This window comes from Sesamum indicum, linkage group LG7 (assembly GCF_026168435.1).
Source record: "Sesamum indicum cultivar Baizhima isolate 11 linkage group LG7, ASM2616843v1, whole genome shotgun sequence".
In the NCBI taxonomy this organism is placed as follows: Eukaryota; Viridiplantae; Streptophyta; class Magnoliopsida; order Lamiales; family Pedaliaceae; genus Sesamum; species Sesamum indicum.
This window is the reverse complement of record NC_142663.1, coordinates 8,580,578-8,605,236: the sequence shown is the minus strand read 5'-3', so window position 1 is coordinate 8,605,236 and position 24,659 is coordinate 8,580,578. Positions and strand designations below refer to the sequence as shown.

The following is a 24,659-nucleotide window of genomic DNA, read 5'->3' as shown; positions in this document are numbered from 1 at the left end:
TCTGCAGCATATTATTGCTGAAGCATTTGATTTATCATTTGGAACATAAATATTGTTTTTTTTTTTTTTCTCAGCATTATATAATTTGGATGAATATTTATCCATATGTTACTAAATCGGGATAATTTCACTTTTAATTTTCTAAGTTAGTCGTTAAATCATTTTTGTTACTTCATATCCCAATCTCCTTAATTTTGATACCAGGTTTTCTTACAATGATAAAATTAGTCTCGCTGCTTCGTTAGTTGCTCATTTAAACTATTGGAGGGACCTTTTGATCAACTAATGGTTATAACTACTCCGATTACTTAATAAAACTTGGAAATCAAGATTTTTGACAATACTGCGGTCGAAAAATCACGTTAAAATAATAGACATAGAATCTGCCGCAAAGGATTACAATTTTGGTCCGTTAAATTATTCATTAAATCAGTTTTGGTACCTCATATTCCTCTTTTGTCTATGACATGTCTCTGTATTAGTTTAAACGGTCAACTGACAGATAGGACTAACTTTAATTATTTTAAGAAAACTTGAAAATCAAAACTGATATCCATGGCAAAATAATTTAGTGACCAAAATTGAAATACATTTTGCCATATGAACAATGCCTGTTTTTATACTTTGGCATAAAAAAAAAAAAATTCCATCTTATTATCTCAACTTTGCGAAATTTGAACTTTATCATGTATGACCCTTTTTTTGTTGATTTTTCTGTCGAAAAAAAATCTTCACATGTGCATATGTGAAAAATATTACATCACATAACCCTTAAATATCATATGTGCACTGCATGTGTTGTTTTTCCCATAAAAAAAACTTGGTATTGAAAAATAGTTTTTGTAAAATTGAAATTGTAAGTTGATAACAAAAAAATAAAAAATTTATATGTCAAGGTACCAAATGTTCATTATTCGAATAACAAAATATAATTAATCATCCAATTATCCCGAATAACTGATGCACTATGTTTCAACGTTGATTTAGTGAAGTAAATCAATATTTCATTACATATATTTTCCATCTTTTGCAATTCTTTCATATTTACAGTCTCCAGAACCTCTTTACAGATGCATTACTATAGCCTTAGAAGATGGAAAAGTTCCTTTGATAATTTTATATATTATAATTCTTCTAGTGACTGTACTAATAATTCGGGATGCCTAGAAAAACAATTTCCCCGACTTTGCTATTTGGTAGAGGTATGGGACTGTTTGGGAGAGCTTTTCAAAAATACTTTTCGACTTCTAGATTGGAAAATACGTTTTTTATGTGTTTGAAACTGTTCAAAACAACACTTTGAGCCAAAAGCTAGAAAAGGTGCTCTTGTTTACTTTGACATTTTCTTAAATAAATTTAACTGGTTTGGACTGCTTTACCCTTATTATAATAGTTTTTATTTAAATTTGTCATTTTTAATTTATTTTAAAATTAAACATCTAAAGTCGATTAGATTTCTCAAATAATTTGAATAATTTAACATTAATAAAATGTATGATTTCATATATTTAATATTTTCAAAATTTTTATATTTTATTTGCTAAATTATCTTATATTAATATAAATTAAATATGATTAATTAATAAAAAATACCTTTTCTTGGAAATCATGCAAACTTATTTATTTTGTATGCATGAACAATTATATTGCTTAGTTGGAGCATTATTGAGTTAAACGTTTAATTTTTCTATTAGTATTTAATGACACTTAAACACTAATTTTTAGCAAATCCAACAATGCCCTATAACTAATAAGATAACTAACTTATTCAACTTTTCAAATAAATTAATTTTCTTTTCTTCCTTTCTTTTTTTTGTTTAATATAATATATTGATTTCTATATTTCACTTTTATATAATATATTTTAAAATATAAAAAAATAATTTATTATATGCACACAGCAGCCACGCGCCATGATAATAAAATAATAATAGAAAAGAAGTAGTTGATTTAAGTTGTTGCTACCCCCCCCCCCCCCCTTCAAACTTATTATCCAAAACTGCTTAGAAATTCCCTCCTAAATCATTTATTTGAACCTAACAGTGAATGAGACAAATGCAAAGATCACACATCATTTCAAGAACCAAATAATCATATCATTGATCATACAGAAGACCTGATGAATCAACTGCGTCGTCATCAAATAAAAATCAAGAACCAAGAATGCATAAGAAATGTGTCTCAAAACATTGTCGTATCGAATAAATGTCCTGCCATCTATGCAAATTCTAGTTGGTTTAGCATCCAAAGATTTTTAGCTAACAAAGAATCTAACAAAATACTTCATTCGGTTATTCTTGTTTCTATCCAACATTTCCCTATAAAATGGCATAAAAAACAAGAAAAATAAGAACAGATCTCCAAAGCTGCAGCTTCATAGCAGTAATGAAACTCTAGTAGCCAAAAGATGGATCTAATCGAGCTTCACGGACGAAAACAGGTAATGCACGAACCAAAATGAGGAAAGGAATCCAACAGTGCCCGTTGCAAGCATGATTGCAAGAACCATGAAGAGTGAATAACCAAGGTAAAGGGTGGCGGATACCGGTCCACTCAAACTCTTAAGGTCGAATATCAGATAATTGACGGAGTAAAGAAAGATGTATATGGCAACAGAACCAGAAGCGAAGAAGGATTTCCACCACCATCTCCAGTCCTCGACACAGAGATGCATGTAAGTTAGAACAAGGGATACCTCAGCACAAACCACTACCAAGAGGATCAGAACAATTAATAAGAATCCGAAAACATAGTATACACGACCCATCCAGATACTGGACATTATGAAGAAGAGTTCAATGAAAAGTGTCCCAAAAGGAAGGGTACCGGCCCCAAGAACCAAAAGCCAAGATGGATATTTCTGAGCTGGGATTTCACGGGGAATTTGATTGGTTCGGACAGGATATTCAATAGGAGGTGCTCTGGCACCAAAGAAGCCACCAACCAGGGTAAGGGGAACGGAGATACAGAACCACAACAAAATAAGTACAACAAACAATGAAAATGGAATAGCTCCTGTGCTCTTACTACCCCATAACAAGAAGTTCAAAGTGGTAAGGATAAGGAAAGAAATACCGGGGAAGAAACAAGCAACTCTCCATGCAACTGAAAACCAGCCCTTATTAGCTCCACCAAGTATAGTCCTCCACAAGCGAACAGCAACATAACCAGCTGCAATTCCAAGAATCATGTAGAAAAACAGCATACCAGTTATGAGTGTCCCCCGTGATGCAGGGGACATAAACCCGAGGGCAGCAAACAAAATCGTCACAACTGCCATTCCAAGTATCTGTACTCCATCCCCAACCATCACACACAGAAGTGATGGATTAGTAGGTGCACGGAAAACATCACCGACGACAAGTTTCCATCCTGACAACTCCTCATTCATCTGGGCTTGAGCTTCCTTGTCAAGCTCCTCATATCTAGTAAGATCCCGCCTAACTGTCCTCAAAAAGATCACCAGCACAATGCCGGCCAAGAAAGTGATCACCATGAGAGAGTTGAGAATTGAGAACCAATGCACTTTTGATCCCTCCATCTTCAAATACGCATCCCACCTTGATGGCCACTTGATGTCGCTCTCCACAAATGTCACCTCATACGTAAAAGCCAGCGGCTCATTCTCCTTAATAGCCATGGCCACCATGCCTGGATCGCAGTTAATTGGATTTGGATACTTGTCATACATATTCAAGTTCTTCAACAAGTCAGCATTATGCTGGAAACTACAAGGCACCACCTCAAATCCAACAACCATGTATCCAGGCACATTGGATCCCGCATTTCCAATTGTAGGGATCACCTCAGCTGCATCCCCAGTACCCATAACACGAGCTACATTATCCTCATACTTATGAACAAGAACCATGAATTTAAGGTGATTGAACACATAATAGGCATCCTGCACCTTCACACCGACCGGGTAACCAGTCCACCTCAACATAAAACCATCCTTCTTAGTATACCGAATCGCGGGCAGGTTATCTAGAATCACATTCACCTGGTACATCTCATCAATCCTCTTTTTCAATAGCTTAAACTCATCAGCCGACAAAGGCTTAGTTTGGCATAGAAAAATATCGGACTCATTGGTATACATCTTAAACCTATACGGAGAATTCTCAATCCTATCACCCATAAGGAGCTCACCAAGATTTTCAGCACTGTCCTTAATACCCTCTTTCGGCTGGCAAAATGGCAAACTATAATAGCTAAAGGGAATCTCAGTGTCAATTGAAGTCAAAGAATTGACCTTCATATTCAAGTAATCACCGATTCCATACTTGTGAGGGTAACTACCAGGGAGATAAAACCCCTGGCCTAGTTGGACAAACGCCATGAAAATAAGCATGGCCCAGATCTTCACATTGCGAAAAGATTCCATCTTCTCTGTTTTCTTGGCAGATCTGGATAGCCCAGATCAGGAAATCAACGATAATGCCAAGAAAAAACCAATATATATCGCGGGATTTCAGTTTTTATCAAGATCTGTAAACAAAATTCAGAATATTATGATGAGTCACGAGAGGGCTTGGTTGATATGACAATGTGTAAAACAATTCAAGACAATGCACCGCAGGAACAGGAAAAAGAGAACGAAATCGCAAAGAAATGATTCTTGGTGAAAATGAAAATGTAATCAACGTACAGATTGTCGAGAAATCTTACCGGACCTTCCCCTCTGAAAGAGGGATATCAGCAGCAGTGGCAAATACGTCTAGATGTGGAAATTGGAGCTCAGGAAGAGGGAGAGCAGAGAGAAGAGAAGCATAAGACAATGAAGAAGAGAGAGAGATCATATTTATATCAATTTTTCGCGTCGGTGATCGAATTTATTGCAAGAATTTTCATGTGCTATTTTCCCTTCTCATTTTTATTTTTATTTTTGACAATGTTTCCCGAGATAGTTGCACACCATCAACTTTTACCCCTATAGAGCGTCGGTATGACACCCGTACATATGTTGTGTGTGTGTATATATATATATATATATATATATAATATTAATTCAAATTTAATTATTTTTTTATTTTTAAAATATATATTTTTATATCTATATTAATCACTTATTAATGTGATACAATAAATTGGATGGCAATGGGGCTACTATGTGGCGAGTTAGACTTGATTTGAGATACGTCCTGACTATTCAACTGTAAACTTTAATTGTAATTTCAAATCAATTATATTTCTTTCTAATAATAATAATAAAGCATCACCACAGGCATTTTGACGACTCAACTACAAAGTTAAGTGGTGATTGGAATGGAAACTATTCGATCTTCGCATACAAATAATAATAAGGGTAAATTACAATAAACTCCTTTAAGATTGGTTAAATTATAAATATTCTTTTATTGTTTGAAAAATTATAAATATTTTTTTTAAAATTAACAGCCCTCTAACAAATAATCTCCTATAATGGGTTGTTATGAAAGAGTATTTGTTTAAGATGTTCATAATTTTAGAGAAGTATTTATAATTTTTCAAACAACAAAAAAATATTTATAAATATGACATTTTAAATGAGTCTATTGTAATTTGTCCTAATAATAATAATAATAGGGGTGGCAATGGCATTTGATCACTCAACTGCACAGTTAAAGGGTGATTTAAATCAAAACCACTCAAAAAAATAATAAAAAAAGAATAATTATACTCCCCTCTCATGAGATTTAGTTTAATTATATGTAAACTTCCTGTGATTTGGAAAATCGCATCTAACACTCCTAAAGTTTGCTTCCGTCTAACAAATTAGTCCCTCCATTAGTTAAAATTCAATAAATTTGTCGATATTAACTGAATAGCTGAATGAAAATTGATATATACCCTCGATTCACTTATTATTGACTTATCATAGTTCAAACATTTTTTTTCAAACTAAACTACTCTTATAACGTGAAGATTTACCTCCACATATATATTAACGCGGGAAGACGTATGAGTAATAAGCCAATCGGGATAAATATAGATTTTTTTCAATTCTTATGTTAATATCAATAAATTTGTGAATTTTGACTAATGGGGTCTAATTTGTTGGATAGAAATAAATTTCAAGTATACTAAATATAATTTTTCAAACTACAGAAAATTTATATATAATTATATCAAGTTTTAATGAAAGAGAGTGTAATTATTCCTTAAAAAAAAATGGCAGCAAAAGCCGTTTGACCACTCAACTGCAGGTACTCTTTACTTGTAATGGTTGTCACGTAGAGTAGTAATAGCGGCTTACATCTAACTCTATCTCCTCACTTGCCTACTCTTTATAATTATCACTCGTCTTGTCATGCTTGATTTATGAAAAATCTTTGAATTAATAATATGAAAAATATAATACACTTATCGTTTAATAAATGTATAGTTCAAGAAAAATAATTAATTATATAATAAATATATCAAATTTTTTATATGATCAATTTTATACAAACAAACTTGAATTGGATAAAAAAAATCATATTTACATAATAATCCAAAAAAAATACGATTTGGGCCGTAATCTAAGACACTAATTATTAGTTATTATGTAATAATTCACCATAATCATTGTGACAAAAACATCCACTAAAGATAAAATTTTGCAATATTTATATATCCCCTTCAATGACATTATTATGCTCTTCTTATATCGTGTGAATTCACGATAAAAGAAATAATTGTTATTTGTTTATATTATAAATCGCTACAGTTTGAAATCATGACAAAATCATATTATCTATTATAATTAGATAAAATTAATTAAAAAGTTTTAGATTTAACTACGATTAATCAAGATTTATCATGATATTATCTATGATCAAAATATTTATCATAATTTTTATCTGTAGTGAATGTTTTGACTTAATATGTAGAAATAATGATTAATAGTAGTTGAATAGTCGTAGTTTATCGGTACTTTCCATGATTTTTTATTTATAAAGGATATCATGGGTTAATTATTTATTATTATCAAACAAAAGAAAAATTATAAAATTAATAATTTTTTAAATATGTTAACAAATTTATGTCGAGTCATGGACAGACGCAAACTTTTTTTTTAAAAAAAATCATCCGTACAGTCGTGGACATCGTCCATGACTCGATGGTAATTTTTTTTTTTTAAATAATAAAGACCGAATCGTGGATAGCATCCATGATTCAGCCTCGTGGATGCCATCCACGACCTCGAGTTGTGGATAACAACTACAACTCGGGGTTTTTAAAAAAAAAATACATTAAAATTATTAATGATAAATTTAAACATTATAATTACAATTTGTTACAAATATTACAATAAAAATACAAATATTAAAAATATTCGTCCATTCCACAATTGCATTTGAAGCATTGACACCAAGGTCTTCTTATTTCCTTACCCACATTCTGTATATGCTCATTTTGTTCATTATTATCATCACCACCAGAATTAATATGCAACTGACTTGGTGATGTTGCAGAACTAGACTCCTCATTATCACGATATGCACTAAATGATGGGAATAAAATTGGTGAAATGTTATATCCTGATGCATATGGTTGATTAATGTCAAGGTCAAGGTCAAGGTCAAGATCTACATGTTAAGAATAAGTTTTTGCATGGCTTGACATATATGGAGCCGATTGAAACCAATCATCTTGAGACGGTTGAGGCACGTAGTAATCTTGAGGCGTATACACTGTAGAAGGACTAACTACATCCACCCCAACACCATCGCGCTCAACTGAACTAATAGATATTCGACTAGAACTTCTCCTTTGCCTGTGGGATGTGGTGAGAATATTATCGGATGACGTTGCAATTTGTTGTGGTTGATGTGTTAGAGCTTTCTTGGTTATTTGTATTCCATGTGCGAATCGATCGACCAATTGCGGTACCCTTCAATATTTAGTGGTCTAGATTGACAAATTGCTTCAAGGACGTTTTACCTCTTTTGTCTAAAGATTATACAAAAATAATGAATGTTAATGTAAAAGAAAATAAAATCTAAAATAAAATATGTGATATTATATAACATACCACAATTTGCAACATAAGTGCATCTCCAGGTTGTTATCCGTTTTTCATACGTATGTCATAGATGAAGACACGAAATGACGTGTTATGCTATTGTACAATTTCTAATACCTTCATTCTGTATTTCTTTTGTTGGAAATGGGTGGCCTTTGTACTATCGTGTCATATCTTTTGTGTCATCTAGTGATGTATTGTATGTGTTGCAGGTTCAATCTGTGCCCGTATAATTATCCCCCTTTATTTCAAAAATGAAGCAAATTGTCCCCCTATCAATGTTTACAGAGGACAGTAATTTGCTTTATTTTTCAAAATATGAAAAATAATTTACTATTTTATTTTTCACCGGAGTCTCTTTGCTCATTTTTCATATCACATGAAGGTGAATTACATTTTTTCCTATTTAAATACTAATTATGTTATGAAAATATTGGACTCGAGGGAGATATTGGAAACAAAAATTTCAAATGAAAATATTAATTGCAGCTTCAACAACTTATAAGCCTCGTCTCCCTATGAAGACGCCTTTTTAACAAAATCATAAATCTCATATAAAATCAGAGCGGATGATATCAGTTTAATGTAATTTACTCCTTGTGATATTGCAAATGAACAAATTACACTCCTATAAAAAAATAGCAATTTACCAGGAAGATAAATTGCTTTATTCTAAAAAATATAAAGGAGTAAATTACTGCATTTAAAAACTAAAGGGGGATAAATTCTGTTTTTTTTTATACGAAAGTAATTTACTTATTTGTAATAACACAGAAGAGTTGCTTGTATTTTTTTCAATAACATGTTGGGCAATAAAAAAACAGATCAAATTATAAGTCAAATCATATACAAACAAATTCAAATAATTCTTATTAAAAATTTAAAATCCTTAAATCCAAATTCATCATCTTAAGATATTTGTAAAAGTAATCTTGAGAAGTGGAAGTATGTGAGGTTCAATGCCGGAGAGTTTACTGAGCCGTGAAGCAAACGACATCGTCCAGTTATTAATACTGTTGTAATTGTCAATGGGCTTCTTACATTGACAACTATTGTATTTAGTTTTTCACTAATTTCTCCTATTTTTTTAAGCATTATATGATGATGATATTAATGTCTTTTGTACGTTACATTTGACGATCAAAATTTTGAAATATTATGAACTTAACTTTGTGAATTTATAAACTTTTCAAAACGTCGCAATAAATTGTTCGATAAAATTTTCGGAGAATAAATTTATAAGATTTAAAAATTAGATGTTAGAAACTTATAATTAGTTACTTTCAAAAAGAGTTCGGAGTTCTCAACTTATTGTTAAATTTTAACAAACTCTTTTAATTTTAATCATATTAATTATAAAATTATCATTAATTTTTTTTTAAATTTTATAATTTTATTTTATTCAAATATTTTATGACCTTATTTTAAAATGAGATCGAAAATGGATCTTAAAGCTTTGGTTAACTTATAAAAATTATCAGCTTATAAAATGCTTTAAATAACTTTAGTCAAACACCCTTTGAGTACTAACATATTAATTAACTTGAAAATAGTGCTTTTCTAAACTTCCTTAAAATTCAAGTTTTAGAAATCTAAAACATTATGATCTTCACAAACCAAAAGAAATTAACCCAAGATTTTAATTTCTTAATCCAAAAAGTCAACCATAATTTAGCCCAAGAATTATTAAACCTTTTTAAATAAAAGTGTCATAGAATGTTATTATATATATATATATATATATATAGATATATTTGAAGTTGAAACAAAAAAAAAATCATAATTCTTTTTGTATGAAAGTTTATGTTAAAAGATTTTAATAATTAAATATATTCAAACTCTAATACTAATTTAATATATTGATTTTCTAAATCAACAAACGTATTTAAAATAAATAAATAAAAAATAAATTATAAACTAGACTAGAATTTATAATTTTTTAATTGTGGGACCTCAACCTCACCAATAAAGCAGAGCTAGTTGGCATTAAATACAAGCTATGTTAGTCGTAGTTTCGGCCGGTCACCTTTAGTTGGGTGAGTACCACTACTCCATCTCTATGGGCAACTTGTAAATGGAGACTTGAATATGCCTACCTAGTATTCACATTTAATGCTCTTTAACTTGTTATACCAAAAAGGGACCAATTAGATATGTAGATAAATTGAATCGAATTAAATATATGATTGTTTAATTTTATTTGTATTATTATTGAGTTGGATAATTGTGTTCGGTCTGAATATTAATTAAATTGATTTTAAAGAAATTTTAATTAAATCAAATATGAGCATGAATAATTTGATATTTGCAGATATATATAGTACTACTAAAAATTAATGAAATTTTATATGAATAATATTTATTTATTTATTTATTTTTAATATAAAAATTTGTTACCTCGTTTGACTCATATACATAAAGATATTAAAAATTAATAAAATGTATTTGATATGTGTCATTTATCTTTAAATTTGCTTGTATCAAATATGTAAATAAAGCTCCATATAGTTTAAGTAAACCTTAATCGCTCCAGATACATGACCTGCAAAGCAAGAACGATCAGACACTAGGAATATTTCGTTTGTAGCTTTCCGATGTGTGAGTCAAGGTCATATAGGAGAAATGTGTATAGTCATAAGAAATATGTGGGCACTTGATCCGTTTATGATCTTGAAGTGATATCCAATACATCGATATTTACAAATAAAAGTAAAACACGACATCAATTAAAAGAAAAAGTAATATAAAAAATCATTCGCAGTTATAAGGCCTGAATAAATCACAATGCACCTTCAGTATAGGTGTCAAGAAAAATTCTTAATATTTAATACACATTTATCTCTGATGATTAAACTCTGAATTTTCATGTTAATCCACTTTTCATTTTTCTTCATGTCCCTTGTGGTTTTCGTAGTCTATATATGAATTGAACCTCCTTGCGTTATGAATGTGTGAATTTCCCTCCATAAGAAATCCAACATGGAAAAACATCAATCCACCATAAATAATGCAAAAATCGTTCAACACAAATCACGATCTCTCATCGTGAAATTCTTAGGAAAGACACAACACTGTTTATTGCTATTTCTCTTTATTCAAAACATAAATCATTCAAATGAAGAAAAGAATATACAGTCAGTTCCGTTCAATCATTTAAAAATTTTCAATTTTAACCTATTTTTGTTATGAAAAATAAAATGTTCTTTTGTTTATCTAAATTCCATAGCAAATAGATTTAAGAACCAACACCACCCCCCCCCCCCCCACAAAGCACACATTTTGGACATGGGATTGGGAAAAGTACCTGACATGAAACCCACTTAACTAATTTTGAGAAATATTAATGCTGCAATATCTAAATTGCCCTCAAACTACAATTCCAGTGCCGGTATCAAGGCCCTTAATGCCGCATTCATATAACTCGGGGGACAATACCAGCAAATTGCTGTAGATGTCTAAAGCTCGATAACGCTGCAAGAGGCAACCAAGAAGTCAACACAACGATCAACAAAAAGGTTGGAAGATCTAAGGATCGTTTCCTTACTGCCTCATCGATGAGCAGAGCACGAAAAATAGAAAGCTACTAACTACATGCATCCAACTCTGGATCATGCTCTTATTATCATAACGTACATGTCGCATTTAGATGTCAGCTAACAGCTAAAGATAAGATTAGATGGGTGGGGGGGGAGGGGGAAGAGGCTTCCCCTGCATGGAATATGATACAGTTATAACATTCAGCTTGTAGCTCCCAATCCCATTGATTTTGGACGTCGCACCGCAAGTAAAGGGTTGACGATGCCCTGAGAGTCCTTGCCCAGTCCCATGCCTTCTACAAATCCCATTTTTGCCATCATCTTTGACCCAAACCCCTTTGTATGCTTCTCAAAAGAACCAAATTTATGATTGTCAGATTTTGCTGATTTAACATTGGTGCCAGAAGACTTGGCACTACGTCCAGTTGAGTTGGGTCGAGATTGTGTGATTGATGATTTACCACTTGCTTCAGGAACCTCTGCACCCAATCCAAGCGATTTAGGCCTCTGGGAAACTTCGATGGGTTGTGCCATACCTTGACCGTCCTTTCCCAAGCCTGTACCTTCTATATAACCCATCTTAGCCATCATTTTTGAGCCAAAGCCAGTTGTGTGTATCTCGAATGCCTTATATTCTATTGAGTGAGATACGAGTTTGCTCTCGTGGCAGGTGTCCTTCGTCTCATTTGATTCAGTGGTTCTGAGCTCGATGGTTTCAGTATCCATTATACCACTCGACACAAAGGATAGGGGTTGAGCAGCATAAGAACCAATTTTCCCACTTTTCTTCTTTTTTGATTCCTTGCTAGCAGGGTAGGTTGCCAAGTTTTTAGTCGATTGTTTCCTGGAAGATTGTGCACCTATTGGGGTGTAAGTGCCGACTCTGGCTGTGTTCTTTGCAGTATATGTATCCACTTTCAGAGGCTTTCCATCAACTGAGAAATCACCATCTTCGTTGTCTCCTATCAGCTGAAATTCAGAAAGCAATATCTTCGTTAAGCAACAGTACAACTTCTAGGGATTTTGAACAAACTTGGTGATTCTGAAACAAATAAAAAGTGGGGGGTTGGGTGGGTTACAATCGAGGGTGGATTATTCTGTCAATACCTTCTCCAGGCGAACTTTATCGGTTGATGACGGCATAGATGTATGTTGTGTTCGGGACACCATCACAAATCTAAGAAACAAAACACTAAGTTCAATTTAAAGTTTCATACACAATGATTGCTGCAGAAAGCTAGATTTCCAAATGAAGAAGTGCACAAGATTGCATACATGTATGATCAACATTTATGATTACCCCCCAAGGTAAGTCCAGCTACAACCTGACCTATGGAGAACTGGCAAATAATGCAAGCAAGTCATGGGAGACTAACAAACTATGCAAATCAACCCCACATTCCCTTCCTTCCGAACACAAGCAAACTTGCTAGAAAGTCAAATTCTGATATGCATAGCACGACAAAATCATTTCAGAATACATGGCAACAACTTTATGGCGGCCTGAAAGACACAACTTTTGTTCCTCAGGTAATACCATATAAAATACATATGCCAGGAAGTAATATCATTCAGCATACTATTTCCCCAAAGGTAATGCAATTGCGTAAACTATAAGTGCATTCCATGGACACACTAGACTCTCATCTGATAGGCACTTCTCTTTTTACAACGATAATAATAATTGATTACATAACTACTGCCAGTGCCGCCTTGAAACATAGTTAGTAAACTACATATGAAAAGAATAAAACACCATTAATTCCTCACAAAAATTGAGCCAGTAAAGCAGAACCTGAAATAAATCCCTCCCTACCTCCTGTGAATTAATCATAGACTTTAAAAGATAGTGGCATTTGACAATAACCCTAGAATCCAGAGCTCAGTAAATCAGTCCCCTTGCCTCCTAGTTTGAATTTAAAACATTGAAGGCAAGAAACTTATTATACTAGATCCTTGGATCCACCTTATGGACAACAGGTTCTCTGCCAACATTGAGGAGGAAATGGTCGCAGCAGATATATGTACCGACTTCTTTGTATTAGACTATATATACCTGTATTTGTTTCATAACTTTTGGGGAGCTTGGTTTCCAGGAAATGGTATCTTGGTGGTGGGATTGGAGAATGTATGTGGAAACAAACGTGTTTGAATGATTTGTTGAAAATTTTTTTATTACTAGTGTTAAATCAAACTTTTTCATGTGTAATTGAGGAATATATAAATGTATATATATAGACATTGATATATATAAATATAATATAACTTGATTAAATGATTGGATTTTGTAAAATATATACATATTTTTGTTGATGTAAAGGCTGAGAGATGTATAACTTCTTTTGTAAAAATGTGTAACAATTAAAGTATGACTAGATCCCTGAAAGCTTTTTGAAGGGATATTTCAGAGGATGAAAATTCATTCTCACAACCACCACACTTCATCTAGGGGAGAAGAAAATGTTTACGTGGATTTATTTATACCCCATTAAAATACTCTTAATATGGCAAAAAATAGGTAGATAAATTTATTAAAAGAAAAGAAAAGCAAAGAAAAACAGATACCAAATGATAAAAAACAATTTTTCCTGTAAGACCCCAAAGAAATATGAAATTGACTACTGTATTAGAAACATCATAGAAGGAATAAATGGATTGCAGAATATTTTAGAACATAATATACATACACAGTTTTATAAATTATTCATTACCCCCATCGACCAAATTTTATAGCTTCACCACTATACACAGAGAACAAATATGAGCATAAAAAAATTTACCTCTTCTTACCAGACCCTTGACACCCACTTTGCAAGCGATAAATGGCAGCTAATCTACGCACCTATAAAACCAAACCAAAGGTTATAGAAAAGAGACAGAACATTAAATGTAATTAGAACATAATGTTAGAAACGCTCTTAAGACAAACTGACAAAGTATATTTAGATCTCAACTTCAGATGTTCTCTAAGTTGCATGAGTCATTTCTCACAATTATATTCTTAAAAGTTCGGCAAAATCATAAATTAAAGAAAAGAGAAAGGAATCAACCAACATTTTTAGTGCAGGCATAAAATGCAGATATTTTGGCATTTTCATTCAATGAAAATGTGAAACATGAGGTCTGCATCAGTAATACATAGAAATGTATTAACACCTCTTGATGCCCATCACTATAGTAAGTTAAAAAATTAGCGGTATCTCAGATATGTTACATGTAGATAAATAAATAAGAAATGAAAAGGATTAAAAAAATCAAAATTTTCAATGAGGGAATGGGGTGTGCAAAAGAGGGGTTCGGCAGATAATGAGCTATATGTGTTCACCAGCTTCAGAACACAAACCATACCTGAGAACAATCACGTGGGTGCATGGGCTGGAATGAGAACATATCTACACCATCAAGAACTATCTGCTGCAATTTCTATAATACAACAGAGGATTACATCAGTCATTTCAGATTTAAAAAAGCAAGGTGATATATTTATACTAGAGGAAATATAGAAGAATAAACAAAGTTCAGTTTTCAGATCCTTTTCGTGCATGAATTCCAAAAGGAACAACATTTATTTGAGAGAAGCTCTGTGAAAGAGAATATAAAAGTTTAGAGACAAAACATGGACCAACCATGGCCATGCCGATTAACATGAGGAGTGGAGGTAATAAAAGAAAACCAGAAACTGAACAAAACACAATCACTCAAATTCAAGTACTCAGCCAGCAACTGATACATGAGAGCTCTAGTTAGTTGTCAAATAAGTTTCTTAGGAGTTAGCACTTAGCACTTACCAAATTTATCTTCTGAAGATCTACACCACGGCGAATCATCCTATCCCGACGTTTTGCAGCAATCATTTCTTTACGATGTTTCTTTTTTTCTCCTGAAATTGCCAAGTACAGCCATTAAAGCCATCTAGCCAATTATCAAAATTGTAAAAAATTGTAAAATAATTAAGAGCATAGAGACACAAAAATAATCTCTGTGAAGGACAATTTCGAAGGTCAGAGACTTTGAATCCTTTACACTTTCCGAAATTCAACCACCACTATGTGAAGATGAAAGAAAATTCAAACGGGACTTGCACAATAAGAACTCCTTTACTGAAATAAAGTAACAGCATAACATGTTTATATCCCAATGAATTACAACTTTGAAATAATCAACTATTTGATAACTAAACATAGCAGAAGAACCTTACCTGGTATTTTCCTAAACTTTTTGCTTTTGCGAGCCTCAGCAGGCCAAGACTGTGGAAGTCTAGCAACATGTTTCTTCTTCCCAGAAACAGTTCTTGGATCCTTAACAAGCATTAGGTCATCTATAGCAAATGATGCATCATACTTAACAGGTACTGAATTTTTACATTTTGTACGATATTTTCTTCCAAATACAGGATTTTTCATTCCATACTCCCTTGATGCCTCCTGAAGGGCAATGCCACCCAACTTCTCCAGTGTTTCATCATAGCTCTCTACAGAATCAGTGTCATCACCAGAGACATCAGAAACCTGTCCAAGCAGCTGATCAACATTGACAATCTTGTCAATGCCACCAATTCCCTCAAAATAATCTGCAGCAACCTCATCATCAATGTCTGAACCACTATATGACAAGCCATCACTCTCTGATGTTGCAGAGCAAGTTTCTGAGACAGAAGAGCCCGAGCTTTTATCATCATCATCATTGTCATCCTCGTCAGTGATATCATGAGTATATATTTTTGTGCCTCCTATTATCAGATAACCTGGATTTTCCTCCAGATCCGACATCTCAGCCACCAGATCATCCCCCGTTTCAGCATTTTCACTGTGAACAAGATCGTCATCAGAACCCATATCACCTTCCTCATAGGAAGATGAGGCAACAGAACCACTCTCTTTCTCTTCCATTTTGGATGAGGATCCAATAACATCAGGACTTGCTTCCACTTCATCATAGAACCCCAACCCTCTATGCGAGCTCTCATCCAGCATCAAGCTTGTAGTGTAGTCATATATATATTCCACATTTCGAGATTCATTGCAAGGCTCTTCATCTATATAGGCAACCATTGGAGTCTTCTCTGAATCAACCAAGACTACAGGTTCTGAAACAACCAAATTGTTCTCACAATTTTCACCTTCATCTATTGGTGCATTTTCCTAGAAATCATCCATTAAAGAAAGAAAAAGAATTTGTCAATGCAACATTTTAAACAAGATAATCCAACTTATTGCAATATTTTCCAGAAACTTTATCATAGTAAGATCAAACAAAAAGAACCATAATATGGAGTTAACCTTTTCTTTAAAAGAAACACTTTCTTACATCAAAACGAGTCCAGGATTTCATTTAGATAAAACACTTCACTATATCGTAATTTGTTATAATCATAATAAAGAATAAGTAAGCAAATACAAAGACCATCCATCCCTATAATCTCCATCACCACATCATGTGATCCAAATAAGTCCAAAAAAGAAAGAAACCATACCAACAAAGAATTATAAACTCACGTCCAAGAGCTATGGCAAGTATCAAGCCAATACACTTTTTTTTCCTAAAAATAAAAGGAAATCTTCTTGACCAGCGTTTTCATTTTGTCCCAAATCTTAAGTATTTGTCTATATTTTTTCAACCCATCTCAGTTAAGTGTGTCTTAACTTTTCTTTATCTATCTTACACTAATACAAAATTCAAAACAAACATATTGCAAACTATCAAAAACACAAACATTGATATTTGTCTCTCAAAAGGAAAGAAACCTTAAAAATAGAACCAAACAAAGCTGGAAAAGAACAAAAACAAAAAAGATCGTAGTCAAATCAACCACTTCAGTGAATCGAAACAACTAAATACCTGGGGATACAGGTAACAAATTGCATTCCCTCTACTCTTGTAAGTATCGCTTCTCTGACCCGAAACTGACCCGGACTTCGAATCATAATTGGTCCCTTTTCCAGCCCCAGATCTTGAATCCCTACTTCCTCCATTATTGTGTTTCCTCCCTAAACAAGAGAATCATTAAAATAAAATAAGACGTATCCATGAACAATTATTAACCTAGTGAATAACCAAACAACTCAGCGTGTGACACATACCTCTGGACGGAGGAGAACTGAAGGCAGACCAATCAGACAACAATCCACCTTCAACAAAAAGGGCGCGGTTGCCGGAATTCGGGCGACGGCTATTCGATTTATTCAACTTTTTCCGACTTTTCCCACCCATGAATAATTGTCCTGCACGGATGTAGACACAAACCAGGTGTATGTAAAAATACAGTGTGTGGGGAAGGCGGTGCACGAGGCTCTTTCTTGGTTTATTCTTTTGCTTCGCCTGGATGCAAGAATGAGAGACCAAAGGAAATCCACGGGTTTGGGAAACTGGAGGAATGACCGTCTGCGATTTGGTGCAGAGTTGAGTAAGAAGTAATGTTGTACGTTAGGGAATTTGTATTGCACATGTGCATGATGCTTTGCTACAAGATACGACATACGAGTGGCACTGAGTCCGGAGCGGGAGGTGAGTTATATAAGAACCCTATTGAATTCCATGTGAATCTCGGGTTTTCGTACAAAATCAGACCCGAGCCTCTGTCAGGATGATCTTTGCCAATATATTTAATTTATTTATTTTCATTTACATATAATTATATTTAAAATATATAATAGTATTTTAATAATATTTCAAATAATAATCTTTTTTAAAAAAAATATAATAATTAATTGAATAAAAAAGAAGATTTAATAGGATTTTTCGGGTTACACCTGTTGGACAGGGCAACTCTCGATCCAACTGTAGCGGAGGCGACATGGGGTGGGGTGGGTACTAGGTACAAAGACAAGTTGACGTGGATTTTGGGTCCAATTAAAATAAGTGCAGAAAATTCTGGTCCAGTTAAACTTCTCTTGAACCTATCCCGTTGACATTCTTAATGCTGATTGATTCATGAACTAGATGACTAATACTGGGGAATCTATAAATAGATGTGGATCTCTTATAATTAAAAGGAGAAAATATGGAACATAATGAGAGAGACATTGAAGGATATAAATGGAATCTTCTCAAATGTTTGCTTAAACTTCTCGGTATCAACGGTTTTGTTGGGTGGAATCGAAACTAAAGATTCATTTATATGTTGAAGGGTTGATTACACTTATAATCCTTCAAGTATATCAAACAGTGGTAATAATACTGTTTGAGTGTGACTAATGTGGCACTGACATATTTTTGGTTAATGGACGCATAAGATTTGTGCTCTTTATATGGAAAGAAATCAGCCCAAACATGCCTTGTTTTAGTCAAATGAAACAGAAAATTGTGGTTCACAAACTACGAGTTCTGTAAATTGAGGGGAGAAGAAAAAAGACTTCAATAGCAAGTCGAGTTGATGTTGAAGAGAAGACCTGTCTGTCACTTGAGAAAAAAATCCAATATCTGAGACTTTACACTTTAAAACAAGGCAGCTACTATGATTGAATGATTCAATGTTAAAGATGATGTTAAGCAATTAACATTTGGGATGGAGATTTTAAGCAGCAAAATTTTTCAAAGTCAGTTTTTTTTTTTTTTTTGTTATACTTTTCATTACTGGTTGAAATTAGAAATTCTGGTTAGAATGTTTATTTGGTGGTCTCAATTCCTAATTTTTGTTTGTTTTTTCTATTTAATTAAGTTTAGACTGTTTGTTTGTTTTTGTGGACTCATTTTCCATGGTCTCATATATTGTCCGATTCAATGTCAAAGAATTATATTGGTGTTTTCATTTCCAAAATTTTTTTGTCTTTTCTAACATTTGTAGTTGTTGTGGTTGTTCAAGGAAACATGCACAAGTTATGTTAAAAAATGAGGAATTATTGCAAAATAATATTGAAAACAAACCTTGGTTCCACTGCAGTTATTAAGGTATAGGGTCCTTCCTTTGTATAGGCAACCTAGATTCAAAAGGTTGTTTGTTGTGTATGATGCATGGAAAAGGGAATTTATTGAGGGTTGTAGACCTATATAAGCCTAAATGCTTGCTTTCCGGAAGGGCGTTTTGGTGGACAACTCATGTTTGCAATTGGTGGAGATGATAACAATCAAATGTTTCCTTTTGGTTGTGCCTGTGGCTGAATGTGAGTGTGATAGATAGGCGGAGTTGGTTCTCGAATTGTTTTTTTCATTATTTGGGAATTCTGACCTAATGAAATGTACTTTAATTAGTGATAGACAAAATTGCAAGCTTCCAAACTCTCATGCCATTTCCAGATCACAAGTATTATGTTAGACACTAGTATGCTAGCTTTAAATTCAGGTTCAAGGACAAAACCTTGTAAGATTTGATGTGTGGAGCAACCAACTTTAGAGGGATTCAACCAGAAAATGAATCAAATTAAGTTTATTTCAACATAAGCTCCTGAATGGTAGAGGGATATTCCACCTTATCAATGGTGCAAGTATCTTATGTCACCTAAGCCTAAGTGCGACATGAAAGCTAGAGAATGTCAAATTTTTATCATGATAGAATCTTTGAAAGGACAATTCATGTGCAGAATTCAACAAAAGAGACAGTGAATAAACAAGTATAATGGAAATTTTTGTCCAAGAATCCACAGAAGGTGGATTGTACCAAGAGAAAACAGACTTTGAATCTTACCTGCTACTGATAGGTTGTGGGAAGTCACTTCAGGATCTAATTCATGGGTTGTTGACTTGAAAAAAATGTGTTCACTTGTAGGGAACGGGATTTGACTGGAATCCTATGTGCACACGCTACTTCTGCAATCTTGATAGAACACAGGAGTCAGGGGACTTTGATAACCCTTACTATTCAGTTAACATGTATAGCTTGTTTACAGCTGCACAATACATCTTGTTGAGACCATTCCCAATCATCACCAGCATGCTATGAATATGATGATCACATGAATTACTTCTCCATTAAGAAAACAACCTAGTAGACCAAGAAAGCTTAAAAGAAAGAAATTGATGAAATAAGTATGGCCAGCAGAGTTACAAAGAAAGGAAGCATTCAGTATTCCTCCAATTATGGAGATACAACTCATGAAAAAGTCCAACAAAACCAAGAAAAACAATCAAGGTAATGTATTTTATATAGTTTTCTAATTTCACTCTTACGTACCAACTAATACTTGGGTTAATTACATTTTGCCATACAAATTATGACCCTTTTTACACTTTGGCATCTAAACTGTTTTTTATATTAACTTACCATCTCAAATTTACAAAATTTTGCACTTTGCCATTTATAATTGTTTCCAACCAATTTTTTATTGAGAAAATATCGCATACAGTGAACATGTGATATTTAAGAGTGATGTGATATTTTCCACATATGCACAACATGTGATGTTTTTTCAGTAGGAAAATCAACAAAAAAAAAAGGTCGTATATGGCACAGTGCAAATTCGCAAAGTTGAGATGGTAAGGTACACGAAAAAAGTTTCAATGTCAAAGTGAAAAAACAGTTATAGTTCGGATGGAAAAATATAATTTACCCCTAATCATTTGTTAGCTTTATTCCAGGCAAGTGGCAGTGCACCTGAAATTACTTCTTTTAGAGAACCGCTAGTGCCCACACAATCATTTCAATTAATGAAATTGGTGACAGAGGCAGGGGAGAAAGTGGTGGTAGAGGCAAGCTTGGAGGTCGAGGAAGACGTGGTAGCAGAGGCAAGCTTGGAGATAAGAAAGAGATGCAGGCGGATGGAGGCAGCTCTCTTGGTCCACAATGTGGGCTTGGAAATCAAAGTGGAGTAAGGTTCTCTACAATGCGCAGATTTAAGCCTCAAATGCAGGATGGTCCACTAAATATATTTAAAGTCGTCAAATGCATAGCACTAGTCTTGGTGTACTAATTGAACATTTATTTTTTGTAGATTCCACCATCATATGCCAATAGAATTGGTACACAAAATGTAGTAGAGATGTCCTAATTTTTGTCAGCTTTGTTATGTTCATATTTCCTTTAATCATTTTTATTTAAATTTTTCTTTTTCTAATCTTAATTTTAGTGGGAAAAATATAATAATCCTTCAATTTCTGCACAAAAGCATTACTCAATTTTTATGACACTGTGGCTGGTGAAAGAACACAAGTGATTTAGAAGTCAAATCCTCATATCAAGTTTTAATTTGTATTGTTACTATTGTTGTAAATTTGATTTATGTTCCTATAAATCCACAAATAATACACAGTTAGTCAATTACTATAATCGATAACAAATAATCAAAAGAATGAATTGAATAAAATGAATATTTATATGTACAAACATAATATAATATAAGAGAGGAATGCTAGGCCTTTTGGGAGTCATGACAAAGTTGCTGTCCAAAGCAGTGATGCTTCACTATGTCAGGTGCTAACAATATGTCACTACTCCAAGATAAAGCCCATAAAACTCACAACAAGATCTCCTGCCGTATGCACGTACACAATGAGACTAATGAACTTAACAACTAAAATTGCCTTCAAAATATAAGTATAAAATGAATAGAAACAATATTAAGTAGAGAAGTGTAGAATTTTTACGATGTAATTGTGTGACAATTTTTTAGTAGAAAAGCTCATTTTATAGGGAGATGAAAGTAGGAGTTCTAAAATTTGAAACATCCAACTAATGGATTGTTACTTTGTAACCACAATAATTATAATCAAAATTACATATTGTAACATATATATTTATAACAATAATGAGAGTTATATTATTTCTAAAATTTGTATTATTGTATGAGAAGTTATGAGATTGTAACATATATATGCAAGTATGAAGACAAGGAGTTATAAATACATTAATATATAATTCAAATAAAAACTAACAGAGTTATGAAACTTTAAAATATAACAACTGTCATTAATATTCTTTATGCTTACATCAACTTCTGAATTCTTATTTTCACTAATATAATATAATGTGATTCATTGTTTAAGTATGTAGATACAAAACAAGATATCAGATTTGGGAATGCAATCTTCTCTAGGAAAATCATCTTCAAATAATTTCACTTTTACTACGGACAATGGGGAGTCATCTAATGCCAACTGAATACTAGAGCATATTAAGCTCTTTGTATAGGCATGATAATGAGTTTATAACTCATCTAACTATTTTTAAATTGTGGATTAGACAACAACACGCTTTGTGTGCGGATAGAGTTGTTAGCCCATGTTCAGGGGAGTAAAAACTTGAGATATCGTCCTTGTGCAATTTTCAATTCTTTTTGACATTTCATATTCAGTCCATCTTGAAAAATTGCATCCACCCAGTTTATGCAATTGTACATAAAAAAATTATCTATTTTTAAACTAATATAAATATAAATATAAAAGATATTAGTATCTTACATCCCAATTAACATAACTTGCATTGCCTCCCGGAATTATTTGTTGCCCAAGAGGTCTGAATCGTCGCCTTACTTTATATTTACATTTTGCTCCATAACAATTTTCCTCATAATACTTAGATCGTTGGCATGATGCACATGAAATTTGTGAATTTGAGCTGCTACTTCACATTTTCTAAAATTACTAAGAGATCAGAACTAATTAAACAAACTTACGATTAAACCAAGTGAAGAAAAATAAGAAGTGCTGCAATTTTTTCGGTGTTGCTTGGCCTAATTTTAGTAGTATAGTTTTGCTGTAATTTGTTGAGCGCAATGTGCATAACTAGGGGTGTAAATGAGTGGAGCTCGAGCCGAACTCGACCATTTAGCGCGAGCTCATTTTTTTTTTTTTATTTTGGCTCAATCTCAGCCCAAGCCCGATAGGCTGTCTACAGCACTCCATCATCTTAATCCATCTTTCACTTTCTTCTTTACTTCTAACTATAAAAAATAGAAAGAGAAAACCTGAAGAACACATAAATCTTACATATAAACCACAGCAGCTACCACACATCGAATCCCGAAGACAAGTAAACCAAGAAACTCCGAAAACACATAGATTTTTAAACAGTTAAGAAATTCTTGAAGTGAAACCCCAACAAATTGAACTCAAAATCGAAGCTTCCAAACAAATACGAAAACCCATTTCCACAGACGCTTCATTGCAGACAACAAATCAATGCACGAATTCGAAGAGTTTATGATTCCACTCAGTCACCCATAACCATAATAAGCATCAACTGTTCCTAACAACAGCCTTAAACACCCAGAAACATTCAAAAGACAAACAAATTATATACAGAAAACAAGAATACGAGAAAGAATACGAGAAGAAATAGCAACCCTGTTCAAGATCTTACTTGGCCGAGTCCTGAGTACCGACAACAGCAATCGTCTTCCTCGTTCCCTGGTATATGGATTGGAGGCTTGCAATAGTTGGTTTAGGGCTAGTTTTAGGATTTAGATTGGGGGAGAAAGAAAGGTGAGTGTCGGTCGTGATTTGGGGGAGAAAGAAAGAAAGAGTTGTGACGTGAGAAAGAAAGAGAAAAAAAGAATATATTTTTAATAAAATTATATTGTTATAAATAAATACTATATATTATTATTTTAATCATAGAAAATATTAAATATATAGTATAATATTTTAATTTTTTGTTATAAATATAAACTACCAATTAATTAGTAGTGATATAATTAGCAAAAGTTTAAAAAATATATATACATTAAATTATCAAAATACTTGCACATAATTTTGTATAGCTATTAATATAATAAAAAAATAAACATAAGTTATTTTTTAAAAGTTGTCAATCTTATTGTATGCAAAAAGTATTTAAGAAACGAATATCTTAGATCGAAGTAAAAAATAGTGATTGATCTCATTATATATATATATATAGTAAAATGATAATAAAAATAATTAAAATTATTCAACAACAAAAACAATAATAATAAAATCTTTAGATCAATTCATAGGAATCACCAAATTTTGACATAAATTTACAAGTAATAAAATATATTGCATACTATATATCTTGATATAAATATAAACCTTATAAATAGATATTAGAAAAAAAAATTATAAGTTAATTATTAGGACTTGTCAATTTAAAAAAGTATAAGAGATTATAAATAGATATTAAAATATAACATAAAATTTATATGTATCATATTAAATAATTATTCTAAAAAAATATTAAAATTTATTAAATTATTGATTAAACTTGTTGATCTCATTAAATATATATAATAAAATAGAAATAA

The 24,659-nt window shown here is 32.6% G+C and overlaps 2 protein-coding genes across 5 annotated transcripts; both read right to left on the bottom strand.

The window, feature by feature from the left end:
• Positions 1–2,144: 2,144 nt before the first annotated feature.
• Positions 2,145–4,853, bottom strand: LOC105166394 (transmembrane 9 superfamily member 11). Its single transcript, XM_011085735.3, has 2 exons — positions 4,672–4,853; positions 2,145–4,491 (listed from the first exon to the last, which is right to left on the bottom strand). Exon 2 carries the CDS (start codon positions 4,385–4,387, stop codon positions 2,414–2,416), a length of 1,974 nt encoding a protein of 657 aa, XP_011084037.1. The 5' UTR covers positions 4,388–4,491; positions 4,672–4,853; the 3' UTR covers positions 2,145–2,413.
• A 6,579-nt stretch (positions 4,854–11,432) lies between these two features.
• On the bottom strand, positions 11,433–23,927 carry LOC105166393 (D111/G-patch domain-containing protein). 4 transcript variants are annotated; one of them, XM_020695324.2, is made up of 10 exons: positions 23,756–23,927; positions 20,147–20,275; positions 17,607–17,907; positions 17,365–17,513; positions 15,725–16,667; positions 15,315–15,406; positions 14,875–14,949; positions 14,307–14,368; positions 12,634–12,703; positions 11,433–12,495 (listed from the first exon to the last, which is right to left on the bottom strand). In XM_020695324.2, the coding sequence occupies exons 3-10, from the start codon at positions 17,734–17,736 to the stop codon at positions 11,728–11,730; spliced, it is 2,289 nt and encodes a 762-aa protein (XP_020550983.1). In that variant the 5' UTR covers positions 17,737–17,907; positions 20,147–20,275; positions 23,756–23,927; the 3' UTR covers positions 11,433–11,727. The 4 variants fall into 4 exon arrangements, with proteins under 4 accessions (XP_020550983.1, XP_020550984.1, XP_020550986.1 ...); XM_020695325.2 differs by having other exon boundaries at positions 17,607–17,747; XM_020695327.2 differs by having other exon boundaries at positions 20,147–20,268.
• Positions 23,928–24,659: the final 732 nt, after the last annotated feature.